We start from the raw sequence: 14011 nt of genomic DNA on the forward strand, positions 1-14011 counted from the left end.
ACCAGATATGTAAAGGGATGGAGAAGAGAAATAGGGAAATGTGTGGAAGAGACTGCATTGTCAGAGTTCTTAATCTGAACTGGTTTCTTTAGGAAACTGCAAGGTTAAGATGCAATTTATTTGCAAATTTTGGAAGTGGCTTTGTTCAGGACAGTTTGAATCCTGCCCTGATAAGGTCATGATACGATATATTATTTCATGTGTTATTGTACCGGTAAATATTAATCTGTCAAAGCTGAATTGAAATTTGAGTCCAGCTATTTTTTTAAGCATGCTATGCAGAAAGTAAAGTGTCATCATATGCACATAAACTGCATTATTGAATTTAATGTTTTTTGTATTGTAACTTACAAGCCCATTACTGATGACAACTTAAAACTTGACTCTAGCTGTGACTTTTGTAGTTGTAATTTTTATTTTTCTAAGCGTCTTTCATGTTTATGTTATTTAACCTTTAGCTCAAGATTTCAAAGTTACACTTCTGCCCATTTGGAGCTTATTGTGTTATGACCCTCTCTGTCCGTAACAGGTCAAGGTCACAGTGGCTGAAAGAAGATAAATAGTTTCAGCACAATAACATTAGTTCATCATCACAGAACTGGACCAAACATTGCGAATAGCTTGCACATGTCAGAAAAAAGACTAGTTTGGGGGTCAAAGGTCAAGGTCATTTTTTACTGGGAAAGAAAAAATGGTTTCTGCAAACCCATTTCAGTTTTCGACCATGTACATTCACCAAACTTGGTGGATAGCTTGCACTTTCGAGAAGAAAGGAGCCTAAAAGGTAGATGTAATCAAGTGAAAGAAAAACGCGATTTTTGTATAATAGATTGGGTTATAGACCATGTACCTTGACCGGAGTTTGTGGAGGGCTTTCAATTAAAGTATGGAAGAGGCATGTTATTTTGGGGGTGACAAGGTCAAGGCGATTCTGGCTCGAGGAAAAATGGATTTTATAGAGTAACATTTAATCTTCAGAAAGGTCCTTGACCAGATTTTGTCATTGGCTTGCATTTAAGGCAATTACATAAACCGATGTATTCTTCGGGTCTAGAGGTCATGGCCATGGCAAACTCAGTAAGAAAATAATGGTTCCTGCACAGTCAATTAACTTGAAGATTACACATGTCATTGAGACCGGTTTGTCAATAATCTCAAGAATCAACTGTGTCCCACTAGTCATACGCGGAGGACTATTAAACACAGGACGGGTGTATAATGTGTCATTGATGGTACCCTTGTTTTAGCTTGATTCGGAAATTACGTTCTAAATTTATCCAGAATTGCATTCTAATTTATCGTCATCTATTCGATGAATTCACTAACTCATTAGTGCGATGGACGTTCATTTTCATCCTGAGCATCCACCATCCAAGGAATTTCGAAATTAAATGTTGCTGAAAAGCAGGGGAAAAACGTCACTTTTGTGATTTAATTCGCCTTTGTACACTGAAAGCTACGATTCTCTCGCAACTGAAAGCAGCATTAAAAACTCGGCCTGAAGGGATCTGACAATTTCTTAACGACTTCCATCCAACTTTTTAACTCTCTCTCTCTCTCTCTCTCTCTCTCTCTCTCTCTCTCTCTCTATATATATATATATATATATATATATATATATATATATATATATATATATATATATATATATACATACGCACACATCTGGAACTGTTCTTCCATCCATTTTTACTTTTTTCCTCATTTCGGCAACAACAACTGTTATGAAACTGCAATTTGAGAAAGTTTACATTTTCCCCCCAATGATGCCGCTAAATCCATGTATTGTGCTTGTATCTTATCATTTGACAGACGCATTACCGATTAAAGAGACATTTTACTAATCAATTCATGCAATCGATTTTATCGTAGAAAATGAGACCAAAGTATGTATGGAGTAAGTTTAGATAATAAACGACTTTGGCATTTGTTACTAATGATTAAGTCGCTTGATTTAAGCAACCTTTACCTCTGGCAGTTTATACATATTGACCTGAATAGTTCGCATTGAAAATGCTATTGTCTTCCGTATCTAAAGTGTGATGAAACTTGCCATGCAGACGCCTGTATATAAGACCCCTGTTCGTGATATACATGGCAACTGTGTATTAAAGACAGAATTGTCTCATGGATATCCTTTAGAGACAGGCTTAACAGCAATAATATCAAACCACATTTTACCACCCTAATAATAGACACTTAAGTCTTCTAGTCCTTTATCAGATCAGATTTCTTTTAATTCGTAAATTGATAAAGTTTGTAAATATGAACAAATTTTAATCTTTTTTTCTTGAAAATAATATAATGACGTAGGTTTTCATCCGGGGAAACAATCCAGGATGTACATTACTCTGTCGTTTGGCTTTTTTTTTTTTTGTTTTGTTTAAATGCACATATATGCTTTTCTTTAAGGGAAGTTTTCTGTCGTTTATAAACACACATCCTCTCTCTCTCTCTCTCTCTCTCTCTCTCTCTCTCTCTCTCTCTCCCATTTTGAAAATTTAAGTCCAAAACACTGCTCCGGTGGTTAGAGCGGAGGTCGTAGGTTCGAACCTTGGCCGAGTCATACCAAAGACTTATAAAATTGGTACTAACAGCTGCCTCGCTTGGTGGTCAGTACCAAAGAGGTTAGTGTTAGGGATATGACTGATTTTTTTAAAAAGAGACTTTAAAAATTACACACATACAGACATTCAGACATACAAGCATAGAAAACTGTAGAACTAGTTTAAGAAACGGAGTCCACGACCAGAAAGTGGAGATCCTGGAAGCAGGGACTCTCACTTGGTAGAATTTCGTGAACTTTTTTAAAAAATATTTATTTGTAGGAAGAAATTGCTTAATTATAACCAAATTACCTTTTTAATAAAAGAGCGATCCTAGTATGGACACGGAGTGAACAACTTTTTAAAAAAATAGTTCGTAAAATCAAAATCAATATCTTCCATAATTTCTTTCGTAAACATAAATTATATGCATGTTCTAGTCATTGCTGCAATATTCCCTTCTTGGAGCCGGTGTAGCTCAGTCAATAGAGCGTCGGGCTTGTAATCGAAGGATTGCGGGTTCTTTATCTGTCTGTCCCGAGTCGGCCGTCTCTGTATGCTCTTGGCAGTACTTAGCTCCCATTTTCTAGTCAATAGTGTTTTAAAAGTGCCGTCAAAAGACAACTAAGCAACTAACATGGTGCTGCTAAACTAAACCAGGATATTAATTACGGGTAGAAGTTTTATACTTTATGATTTGAGAGCTTCATTCAAATGTTTACTGTAAATAATTTAGTTTTACGGCAAAACGGTTCAAGTCCAAAAACATTCAAATACATGATTAGTAGCATAGCACATTTTAGATAAAACTCTGACTTAATGAACATTTGTCCAATATAAAGCTGGCAGCTGCATTAGCAAAGTTGGAAGGGCTTCAGGCTTGTAATTCAGGGGTCTCGGACAAGTTTTGTTTTTCATTTTTGGTTTACGGTTGTGCCCATTCCATGTTAAGATTAGTCCCCGGAAACATTAAAATGCAATAGCTTCCTAGGGCTTCGTCCCAATTGCTGCCTCATTGTGTTATTAGAAAAGGCAATTGGCTATCATTTCCTCGGCATACTATAGCCAATAATTTGTTTCAAGTACGGTTAAAACATATAAACCAAGCAAAATCAAAATGACAACACGAAAAGAAGCCCAATTTTGATTCAAAAAGCTAAAACAGTTATTTCTAGAAGACAATCTTTGAGGATCTTTTGCATAAATTGTTTTTAAAAATATGTACCAACCCCCGCCCTCCCCAATGTGAGATTGCACCCTTGAGAGAGGGGGGTGCTTTTAAAATGCAATTTGAAACTTGTAATGTTTTGATTCTGAGATATTAAATTCTATACCCTTATTATGAATATTTGATATACTAATACCTGATTTAATTATTTGTAAGTACTAAATTTTTATTTTTTAAAAATTTCATTATATGTCAAAATAATGTCTGTTAGGAACTCGTACTTTATCTATCCAGAAAATAGTTTGACCTTGACTGTTCGTTTTAGTAAACACCAAATGTTGAACTAGATCCTAACATTGATTCAAAATGAGTAGCAGCCACGTAAATGAGTTATATTTTTATTTTAAAATGATTGGTTTTTGTAAAGGTCATGATGGGACTACGTGATTAAGAAGTAAACACTCTTTTAAATTGTATTTCTTAGAGTAAAATTATTGGTTTTCGACAGGGTCATGTTAGGCGTATGTGATATAAACAAGATCACGTGATCCCCTTTAGATTTCGCAGCTTGGGGATTTTGGAAATTGCGTTTTAAAATACGATATAACCTTTGTTTTGGAGGAATGTTCTCTGTTGGGCTCATACAATTGAAAGTGTTGTGTCGTTTGTAGTTATTTCAAATTATTTTTGGATTCAAAAGGATTAATTCTTTTTTCCTGGAGATATACGTGTGCTCATTCGAAATTCTTGAACAAAGACAGCTCTTATAAAAAATGTATTCGGATTTCTGAAACCGGAGTGATATTTCTTGTTTTTACAAGGAACTGTAGACTTCAACACGCTACAGGTTACAGCATACGTCATCGTCCTCCATCTGGGATTCTTCGTCGCGATATGAACTATAAAACTTTAGAACATTTTATTATTAGGACTTTTACAATTCTATTATTGGACTATTCTTGGATTATTTTTGGATTTGATTCTTAAAACCGTAAGTTCATATTTTTTTTTCTTCATTTTTACAGTATTTTTCCAGAGAAATAAATTATTTGTTAAATTTTTCAAAGCGTGTTGTTTTCAATCTTTCTTGTGTTGCTGTTTATTTGAGCCTAAACACGTAGCACCCTACACAATATGTTTTATTAGAAAGAGTGAATGGACTATATTTTCAGAAGAATCGTGTTCAAATTACGTCAGAATGACTTTTTTATTGTTGTTACTGTTTTTTTGTTCAGAAAAAAATAAAACCACTGATACTTTGGGGAGCCTTCTTTTGTTATTGAAACGAAAGGTCTGAAAATAAATCTGACAAGGCCGTTTGTCTTATTGTCTGAAAGTGCAGTATGTGCGCAGCCTTATCACAAAGATGCAGAAAATATGCAGTACAATAGCATAGTAACAGCCAAAACGGGACGGGGTGGGGTGGGGGTAGCAGGCTATGCCGGGTGGTGGCCCAGAACTTCCATGAAACAACTTTTGTTTCACTGATAGTTGGCCAGATAATTAAGTTTCTCTAAGTTTTGCGGTGGAGGCAGCGGGCAAAATTTCCTGCTAAGCTAGTGAGAAGAAATCCTCATTATTCTCCTTTGTGAACAAATCAGTTGCAAATATAATTCACTGTATAACTATGTTAGGACGAATGTCATGACGTCAATCTAGCGTCAAGGCTTCTGTTAGTTTATCAGATTTAGTTTTACAGCCGCAGAGTAATGTTCGGTCAAAATGAGAAAGGGTGTTACATTCAAAGATTTGAGGATAGAAAAAAAAAAAATAAACATTTCAGGATTGACTTGATTCCTTATAATAATGTATCTAATTGTGATTACTGTGCAGATAGATTAACATTCCATCGAGATATGCAGTCATACAATCACATATACTGTCATAGTTTTTTAAAAATACATGTTTACATATGCAATAGAAAGGCCTACGGCACCATGATACAGTAGTTAACAACAGAGGTTTAACTTGTCGTAAACATTCACCAAAATTAATGTCAAAATGGCCTAAATTAAAGTATTTGCTTTCTAATATACTCATTACATTTTATATTCATATCCGTAAACCAGTACCAAAAACACCTCTGCAAACGTGCCTGTTCTGTTGTAAGATTGTCTAGATTGTTATATACTAGCTGGTCACCTGGCGAATTGACCCCTACCAGCGTGCTAATTTACATGGAGAAGACCTCTGACGTTTCGAATCATATGAATTAGTTACATCCGGCTAAAAGTTGCTCTATCAAATCACTCATAAAACATCTATGAACAACACTACAAATTAAACTGTTCATAAACAGGGCACACCATTGACGCACGCCATTTCAGCAAACAAGAAAAAAAAAAGGGTTTGCCTTCGGTCGCTAAGCGTCTGAAAATTGAGGTTTGGGTTTAACTCCACGTTGTAACCATCGTACATGCATTATCATCATTCTGTTAACGAATGACAGTGCGAAAAACTTACGAAATAGACATATATATCTATTACGTCCAAATATTATATGTGCAGCATTACAGAGGCAAAACCTACTTACTACCACTCATTTTCAGACGTATTTGAGTTTATTGTTTTAATCTAAAATCCTTAAAGGGCTTTCGCTCGAAAGACATTAATGTCACAACTGTATTCTATGTATAAGTGGCAATTGGGAAGATTTTCACCTTTACTCGTTGTTTTATCAGGACACAATACAATGTACTTTAATTCAGTCGGTTTCAATAACACCCTTTCCTCAAATATTCATATCTCAGTGACAGTAACTAATATATATCTAATTTCTGGTAAAACACATCATATACTTTCCGGGCCATTGAAAACTTCTTTAATATATCAAGTGTCCACAGTCACTTTTTGCCTCCCTGTCGCAACGAAGTTCGCTAAGGTATTCGACCTTTCAGGCGGGTGATCCGGTTTGTAGTTCGGGTTTTTCAGAACCTCTAGCTTCTCAAGCCACGCTTGGTACATATCGTATGTGTTAAGCGATTGCATTCTCTGTACGTGCCATCGGGTCTGAGAGACTGATGTCCCTTCCCTATGGAGCCCCATGGAAACGGGCAGTAAGTTTTTGGAGTGTTGGCTTCCTGAAGTTGGTTTGGGGAGTTTTTCTGGCTTTGCTCCAAATGGAAGCTTCCACTGGATTCCTATAGTCTCAATTTTGCTTCTTCCACTTGTATATAATGGCTTTCTCCACAATACTGAGTCGCTCTTCGAACTTTTTGCGGTTGTAAGAGTCCTCGTCGTGAGTTCATCACTTACCTCACGAGCTTCAGATGAGGGAATCGTTTCTGGTGTTTCTCCAAGATACTGGCTTTGGCTGCTCCATGTCACGCGTAATCCCTTTCGGCTTTGAGATTTTGACAATTGCGGTGATTCTGAATCGTCAGTTGTCGCTGTCTTATATTCCGCAAGTGTGTTTTCCGGGAAACACGGATTTTGTCTCTTTTCCATGATTTCCACCTTGCTGAAATATTTGTTCTGGGGTCTGAAAATGCCTCCTTTTTTGAACACCTTCACATGGGAATTATCATCTACGTCAATAAACGCAAAGTCCTCTAAATTTTCCTGGCGAACCTTTCGTCTGTTCGCGCTCAATGGAACCGCTGGCAGACTATCTGTGTATTTAGTTTCTTCTGGTTGGTTGCCCACGCTGATCCTCGGAAGAGACGAAGAGGAATCCCTACTGGACGTTGAAGATTTAGCTCTCATTTGGGCTTCAATCTTCTCCTGTTTCTTTCTTTGCCATTCACTTTGTTTTAGCAAGTGGTTGTGTCTTTTGAGCACTTTAAAGCTTTCACTATCAAGACGGTTCGATTCTAGATTCATTTCTGTCGAGTACTGTCTTTGCAAATTGGCCAGATGCATGTAGTCCTTCAGCGATTCTCGTTTAAGTTTATTCAGTACAGTCGATGTAACATTCACATCCCCAGGGAGAGATTGTTTAAGTCTTGAAGCAATACTGTTTGTCAAAAGATTTTTGTCAAATCTTCTGTGTTTGTTATCCATCAAATAAACATCTTCGCATACTAATTCTTTAATTCTTGGCCCACGTTTCTCGTTTAATCTCTCCCGCTCTAGTAGACGCTGTTTCCAGCGTTCTTTAAGTTTAAGCTTTGTTGTCTTTTTCACAGAGTTGTCTTCATTGATAACTGGAACAATTGCTTTGTTTTCCGATAACACAAACTGAGGCATCGTGATTTAAAACCAACACCTCTGGAATATCAGAAAAATGATTGTATGTAGATTCGATGAGATTCGCCTGAAAATAAAAAGAACATGTTTTCACCAAAAGCGCTCCAGAATCATAACCTGCGTATCAACCGTATTTTATGTGACGAGAAAGTAAAGAATGGTGTTACAAGTTCATTTTGTAAGACTCACTATAAAAGTTAAATGATATCTATATTTCGCGATACTTCGCGAGAAAAAACAAAATTATTCACTTGACAAAATATATGGAGGATATGTATGTCTTTTGAGTAGCAATGCCCTGAAAATAAAAAATGTTTCCACTTCACGAGTGATCTATTTCCTTATATCTACTAAAAACGTAGATTTTCTTGTTATTATATATAATTTTTAAAGCAAAACCGTTCATTTTACATAGATTTCTCTATTCTGTGTAAATGCGATTAACAGCTGCATTACTACACAATAAAGAGAATTTCTTCAATTTTACAATACGTTTGGGACAGCAACATTATACAAATACGTTTTTTTTTTTTTTAAATCATGCATAAAATTTCCTGCTTGGATTTATACTGTTGAGATGGGGTAGGCGCAGGGCCGGCCTAAGAATTCTTAGTGCCTTATGCGAACTATGACTTTTGCCCACCCGCCCGCGCAAAAAATTCACTTCCGTCTATTTTGGCACCCCATAAAGCCCAGCGCCCTCTATAGCCTAATTCGTGTATCTGATCGGACCGACCCTTGGTAGGCTTAATGTGGAAACATGACAGAGCAGTTTTATCAGACAGAAGTTAGAAAGCAGGGCCGGAACAAGTCAAATGTTGGGTACCAAAGCAAAAGTCTTTGTCTGTTTACTCAAAGTGTACATAATACTCAAAAGTGGTTAGAGCGTCTGCATTGGAAGCGGGAGGTCGCGGGTTTGAACCCCTGCCCAGTCCTACCAAAGACTTATATGCAACACAAAATAAACTGAAAATGTCAGGTTATAATGGGGAAGAAATAACGCTGAGATGAAACAAAAGTTTCTCCTAGGGGTGCAAAATTAGTTTTTCTGAAAGTCCCCATGGTTTTACAACGAGGAAGGGGTCAGATTCAATAATAAAAATACTTTGGTGTCAGAACTGTAAATGAAATTACAAATTTGTGGACTCTGGTGCACAAATTAGGGTTAATGAAAGTACTAAAATGTTGTAATCCAAGTTCATCAGAAACTTATCACATAAATACGTCAAACTTTCACACACAAAATCACAAAAGGCTTTTTAAATTTGATTTTCTGTGTTTTCTTGTGTACGTTTTATCACGTATATACACAGAGAGTTGATGCAAATGAAGAAAATTAGTGGAGGCCAGACGCACTGTGTAAAAGATGGTATTCGCGGGGTTGGTAATCAAAAATCTCTTCAGGCATGTTTCAAAAATGTCTATTTTCGCATACTGATAAAGAGAAAGGCATATTGTGATATTTAAATTCCAATAATTATATTAAAGAGAGAAGTTTTACGCCCATTGACAAAGAAATAGTAAGCTAAGAAACCGAAAATATCGATAGTCACAATATATATTAAGTTTATAATTCATTCTATATCCAATAAAAATGTAAAACAAAATTTTGTACGAAATAAATCGAGTTTAGAGACGATTGATTGTTAGAGGTAGCAAGTCATTCGTTTACATCTTGGTGCCTCAGAGAGAGAAAGAGAGAGAGAGAGAGAGAGAGAGAGAGAGAGAGAAAGAGAGAGACGTAAACGTTACATGTACGATCAGTTAACGTAAAAGTAACAATTATACCAATCTAAACACTCGCTTGTTATGATTTACAAGTTACAACTTTATATTTTAAAACAGATACGTACCCTTCAGTTACCTGTGGCCTTAAGGAAATACATCTAGAACAGATATAATACATGTGTTCCCTTATTTGATACTTGTCCCATTTTAGTATCCAAAAAGATTTATAATCTTTAATTATCTAATTTACACGTAATAAAGACGTACCACTTTAAAACTAAAGCACATATTTTGCTCCCTCCAAGGTTTAGATCCAATGAATGAATCCCTTCCATCATTACAATAAATCTGTCAGGCGCAATGTCATTCACCTCAGGGTCATCCCTTGGATTTGAAAGTAACAAAAGTCATGTAACGTAATACACTGAATCTAGTCAAAAAGTAATGTTCACAAGTGTTGGCAAATAAAGCTGAAGCACCTCATGCAATTTAGAAACGCAGGCTTGTAAATATATCCTATCGCAGAATTGCGAACAGTTACCGGTTTATTTTAGTGATAAGACCGACCGACTTAACAAATATTTTTACTTCGATTGGAAGTCACATGCTTGATTTTGGTGATTTGAGTGGTAAACCCGACAACCTTGGCATTCAGTTTTGTGAGTAGTCTTCTAACTTTTATACCCGTTGACACTATGATATATTCACCTGCAAGTTCCAAAGTATTTTTCTTTACTAGTGAAGATACCGTATGTCTTCCAAACGTGTGATCCATCATCCGTTTTCTTAATAATAATACAATATCTGTGCTATACGATAATGATCGAGATACCTATTGTTTTCATCCAATCAGAAGCCGTTATTTGAATTAACGAATATTTAACGCAGAATTGCACTTAATTTATTTACATCCAGAAATGGCTAAATTTAAAAAATAAAGTTAAAGACTGACCGAAACAATTCGCATGTCATAGCACAAAGTATGTATGTATGTATGTATGTATGTATGTATGTATGTATGTAAGCATGCATGTATGTATGTATGTATGTATGTATGTATGTTAACTTCACATTTGAATAATACTGGCCACATCTCCAAAATGCGTACAAAACAAAGGCATGAAAAGGTGAAACTCTTTTAATCCTAAGGCATTTTTTTTTCTTCTTGTATAAACCATATTCGTTCAAAACGTCCACGACCTTCGCAGCTCAAACATTATCCGTGTATGCATCCCGTGTCAAAACGGATGCCTCAATTAGTTACCCTTTATGTCATTCTGGAAGATACATACGGCCTATTCTACGTCGGCTTTATAAGGTGTGTGTATTTGAAGGGTAGGGCTAGTGGGGATCACATAACTAGTGGTTTTGTCACAATAGGCATAACTGAATATTCAAAGGATTTCCCTCGGAATGAGCCATGTGTATACTAGTCTAAATGTTCACATTCCCAATTTTTTTAAAAATTTCTCAAAAATAAATTGATTTGAATCAGTTTAAAAGAAAAGAAGAGAAAGCTAGCTCCTCGTGCCTGAAATAATAGATGAATACAGTAGCTAGTGTTTGCAGAACGTGGCTTAAAAGCAAGCATATTGGATATGCTGTTGGTTCATAGATTCAGGCCGGAATGTTTTCTTAACTTTGAGAGGTACACGTAAGAACATGAGTCGGGTTATTTCAGAAATTGACAAATTGCTCCAATCTGAATGCGAAGTGACAGACCGGTTATCTGAAAGGCATGCTAATCGTAGAAAACGTGATTGTATGTCGTGAAATGACTTTCTTAACTTAAAATAATGTTTAGTACAGTAAATATCTACTTTATCATTATTTTTTTTGTATGTAATTAGTTTTGGTCAATAGCTCAAAACTTGTTAAGCATTTCAGTCACTTTTTTTATTGATATCGTAAAACATGCTGTGAACCGTTTGTCTGTTTATGAATATACTTCAGACGTAAAAGAGTAGCTACGATGTCGTAGCCTCAACTTGTTTTGTTGTGGTTGAGGCTACGAACTGATCCAATATCATGTAATGGAGCAAACAATATCATCACTAAAGTCAGAAAAACAAACAGTGTAGAAATCAACTACATAAGTATAATCATGTTGTGAAAGAAGTTTGGCTTATTTTGACTTTATTAAGCCCTTACACGATAAAATAAATTGGTATGGTTACTCTAACCTTATCCTGTCCACCATGACAGACAACGCGAGACTCTCGCCGTGACCCCTTTTCTACGTAAGGCTTGCCAGAACATATTTTGGATATTCTACGTTATATTATTATCAATCAAGTGCGAATAATCGCTTCTTGGTTGAATTTCAATGTTGCCAATAAACCGTATTTACTTTTAATGCGCAGATTTTCTGACCCAAAAGGCGCCAAATTTTTACTACGATTTGTTTACATTTCCAAATAAGGCGTCAATGTCCTAATATGGCACACAAACAGACGAGGCTGAGAACGGAAGTAATCATTATTTGAAATAACATGGCGGACGATCTAAACGAAAATATCGGCTGAAAAAAGTAAACGAGATTTTACAACTATTTCTACAATGATTTTCGATACTTCCGGTATTAAATAAGAGGACTACTCTATTTATTGGATTATATGCAAGGAATGTGTTTAAAGTGTTATTATTACGCTAAAAGAGCGCTGGGTGTGATTCACACCCGGCTTGCTCCATTAACACGTATATGCTCATGTTAGTACCCTGTCCACGAGGTACGAGTAAGGGTACTAATATTAGTACTAGTAAAAGAGGTGATTTAATCGTTGAATACCCTGTTATGGTTTAATTTTGTTAATTCAGATAGTACGAACTTTATAAAAACTATCTATCTATTTTGCACAGAAGTATTGACCATTTCCCATCCAAACAAAACTTAACTTCCCTTGTTCGAGATTTACTACATCAGTGAGATTTTCATTATGTTTTGTTTGGTGACGGAGACCAGATTACTTTTTTTTATGTTCAAACCAAAAGACTTACTGATAATATTGTACAGAGCTGGATTTTGACGATCGAATGATTCCCCTTTAGATATATTGTTATGTATATCTATATTATGTGTGTTAATTGTCATGATTACAAATTATAAGGGTCATTTAGTAAACATCATATTAAATACTAATAATGCTAGCTTTCTTTTTTGTTGTGGGTGTGCACTGATGAAATAATTTTAGTAATCACATTACATAGTTTTAGGATAAAAATAAACATGTTCATGAGATGAATTCAGGCCATGTGTTTTCTTGAAAAACTAGAAAGAGTTCATTCCTGACTGGCTAGTTGCTAAAGTACCAGACCTTGTTAACAGGAGCTGGTGTTTACATCTACAGAACATTCGTTCATATAAATAATATTATATTACCCTAGATATACTCTTTCTCTCTTATATAAATATCCATTTTTCTCCCTTGCACTGACCCGGATGTAGGCCAGTCTTTGTCTCATTACAACTTTTGCTTCGTTTATAGGACCGCTCCGGCGGTAAGAGCCTCCTCCTCGGATGTGGAAATTCGTGGGTTCGATCCCCGGCCAAGTCATACCATAGACTTACAAAAATGGTACTAACAGCTGCCTCGCTTGGCGCTCAGCATTAAGAGGTTAGTGTTAGGACTGGTCGGCCTGGTGTCAGGATAATGTGACTGGGTGGGACATCATGCTACATGTCTGAGACATGATGCCCCAGTGCTAGACATCACTATAAACTGCCACACTGCAGACATCGTAGCGATATGACTGAAAAAATTGCTAAAGCTACGTTAAAAATCCTATTCACACACACACACGCTTCGTTTATAAAGTCAAGTTGTATATTGAAGCAAATAATAGTATGTGTCTCCAAAACTTAGATCATTTGTGTTTGTGTATATTATACTTCCATAGTTTTAATGTGTAATTCCTGGAGATATTATTTGTATCGCCACTACGGAATTTTATCCTCTCTCTCAAAAAAAGAAATAATAATAAGGATAAGAATTAGAATAATGATGATGATGATGATGATAATTAATAATAATAATAATGATAATAATAATAATAACAACAACAACAACAATAATAATAATAATAATAATAATAATAATAAATAATAATAATAATAATGATTATTATTATTATTATTATTATTATTATTATTATCTATCTGAATGTATTCAAAATTTTGTGTCTCGTTTTTTGATATGTGTATTAGGTAGAATTTGGTCTTGATTCTGTTGTAAATAGCACCTGTGATTTAGATTCCATTATATTCAAGGACGGCATGACACCAATATATCCTAATACCTGGATTATTTTCAAAGGCTTTCGGGTTACAGTAACTTTAAAATGTTCTTGGTGTATCTGCAAATCAATAAACTCAGCCAAGTCC

General features: G+C 35.5%; 1 protein-coding gene across 3 annotated transcripts in view; it reads right to left on the reverse strand.

Moving 5' to 3' along the window:
• Window positions 1-5499: 5499 nt before the first annotated feature.
• LOC149805241 (uncharacterized) overlaps window positions 5500-14011 on the reverse strand; it is a 42246-nt gene continuing 33734 nt past the window's right edge. For 2 of the 3 annotated variants that reach the window (XM_089948783.1, XM_089948768.1), the window contains exon 2: window positions 5500-7969. In XM_089948783.1, coding sequence (XP_089804909.1) covers window positions 6544-7902 — 1359 coding nt within the window. In that variant the 5' untranslated portion in view covers window positions 7903-7969 and the 3' untranslated portion in view covers window positions 5500-6543. Of the gene's footprint in view, window positions 7970-9897; window positions 10158-14011 lie in introns of those variants that run through there. The other variant, XM_089948775.1, reaches the window with a different exon arrangement.

Source organism: Sinohyriopsis cumingii, chromosome 2, assembly GCF_028554795.1.
Source record: "Sinohyriopsis cumingii isolate HCF-2022 chromosome 2, ASM2855479v2, whole genome shotgun sequence".
In the NCBI taxonomy this organism is placed as follows: domain Eukaryota; kingdom Metazoa; phylum Mollusca; class Bivalvia; order Unionida; family Unionidae; genus Sinohyriopsis; species Sinohyriopsis cumingii.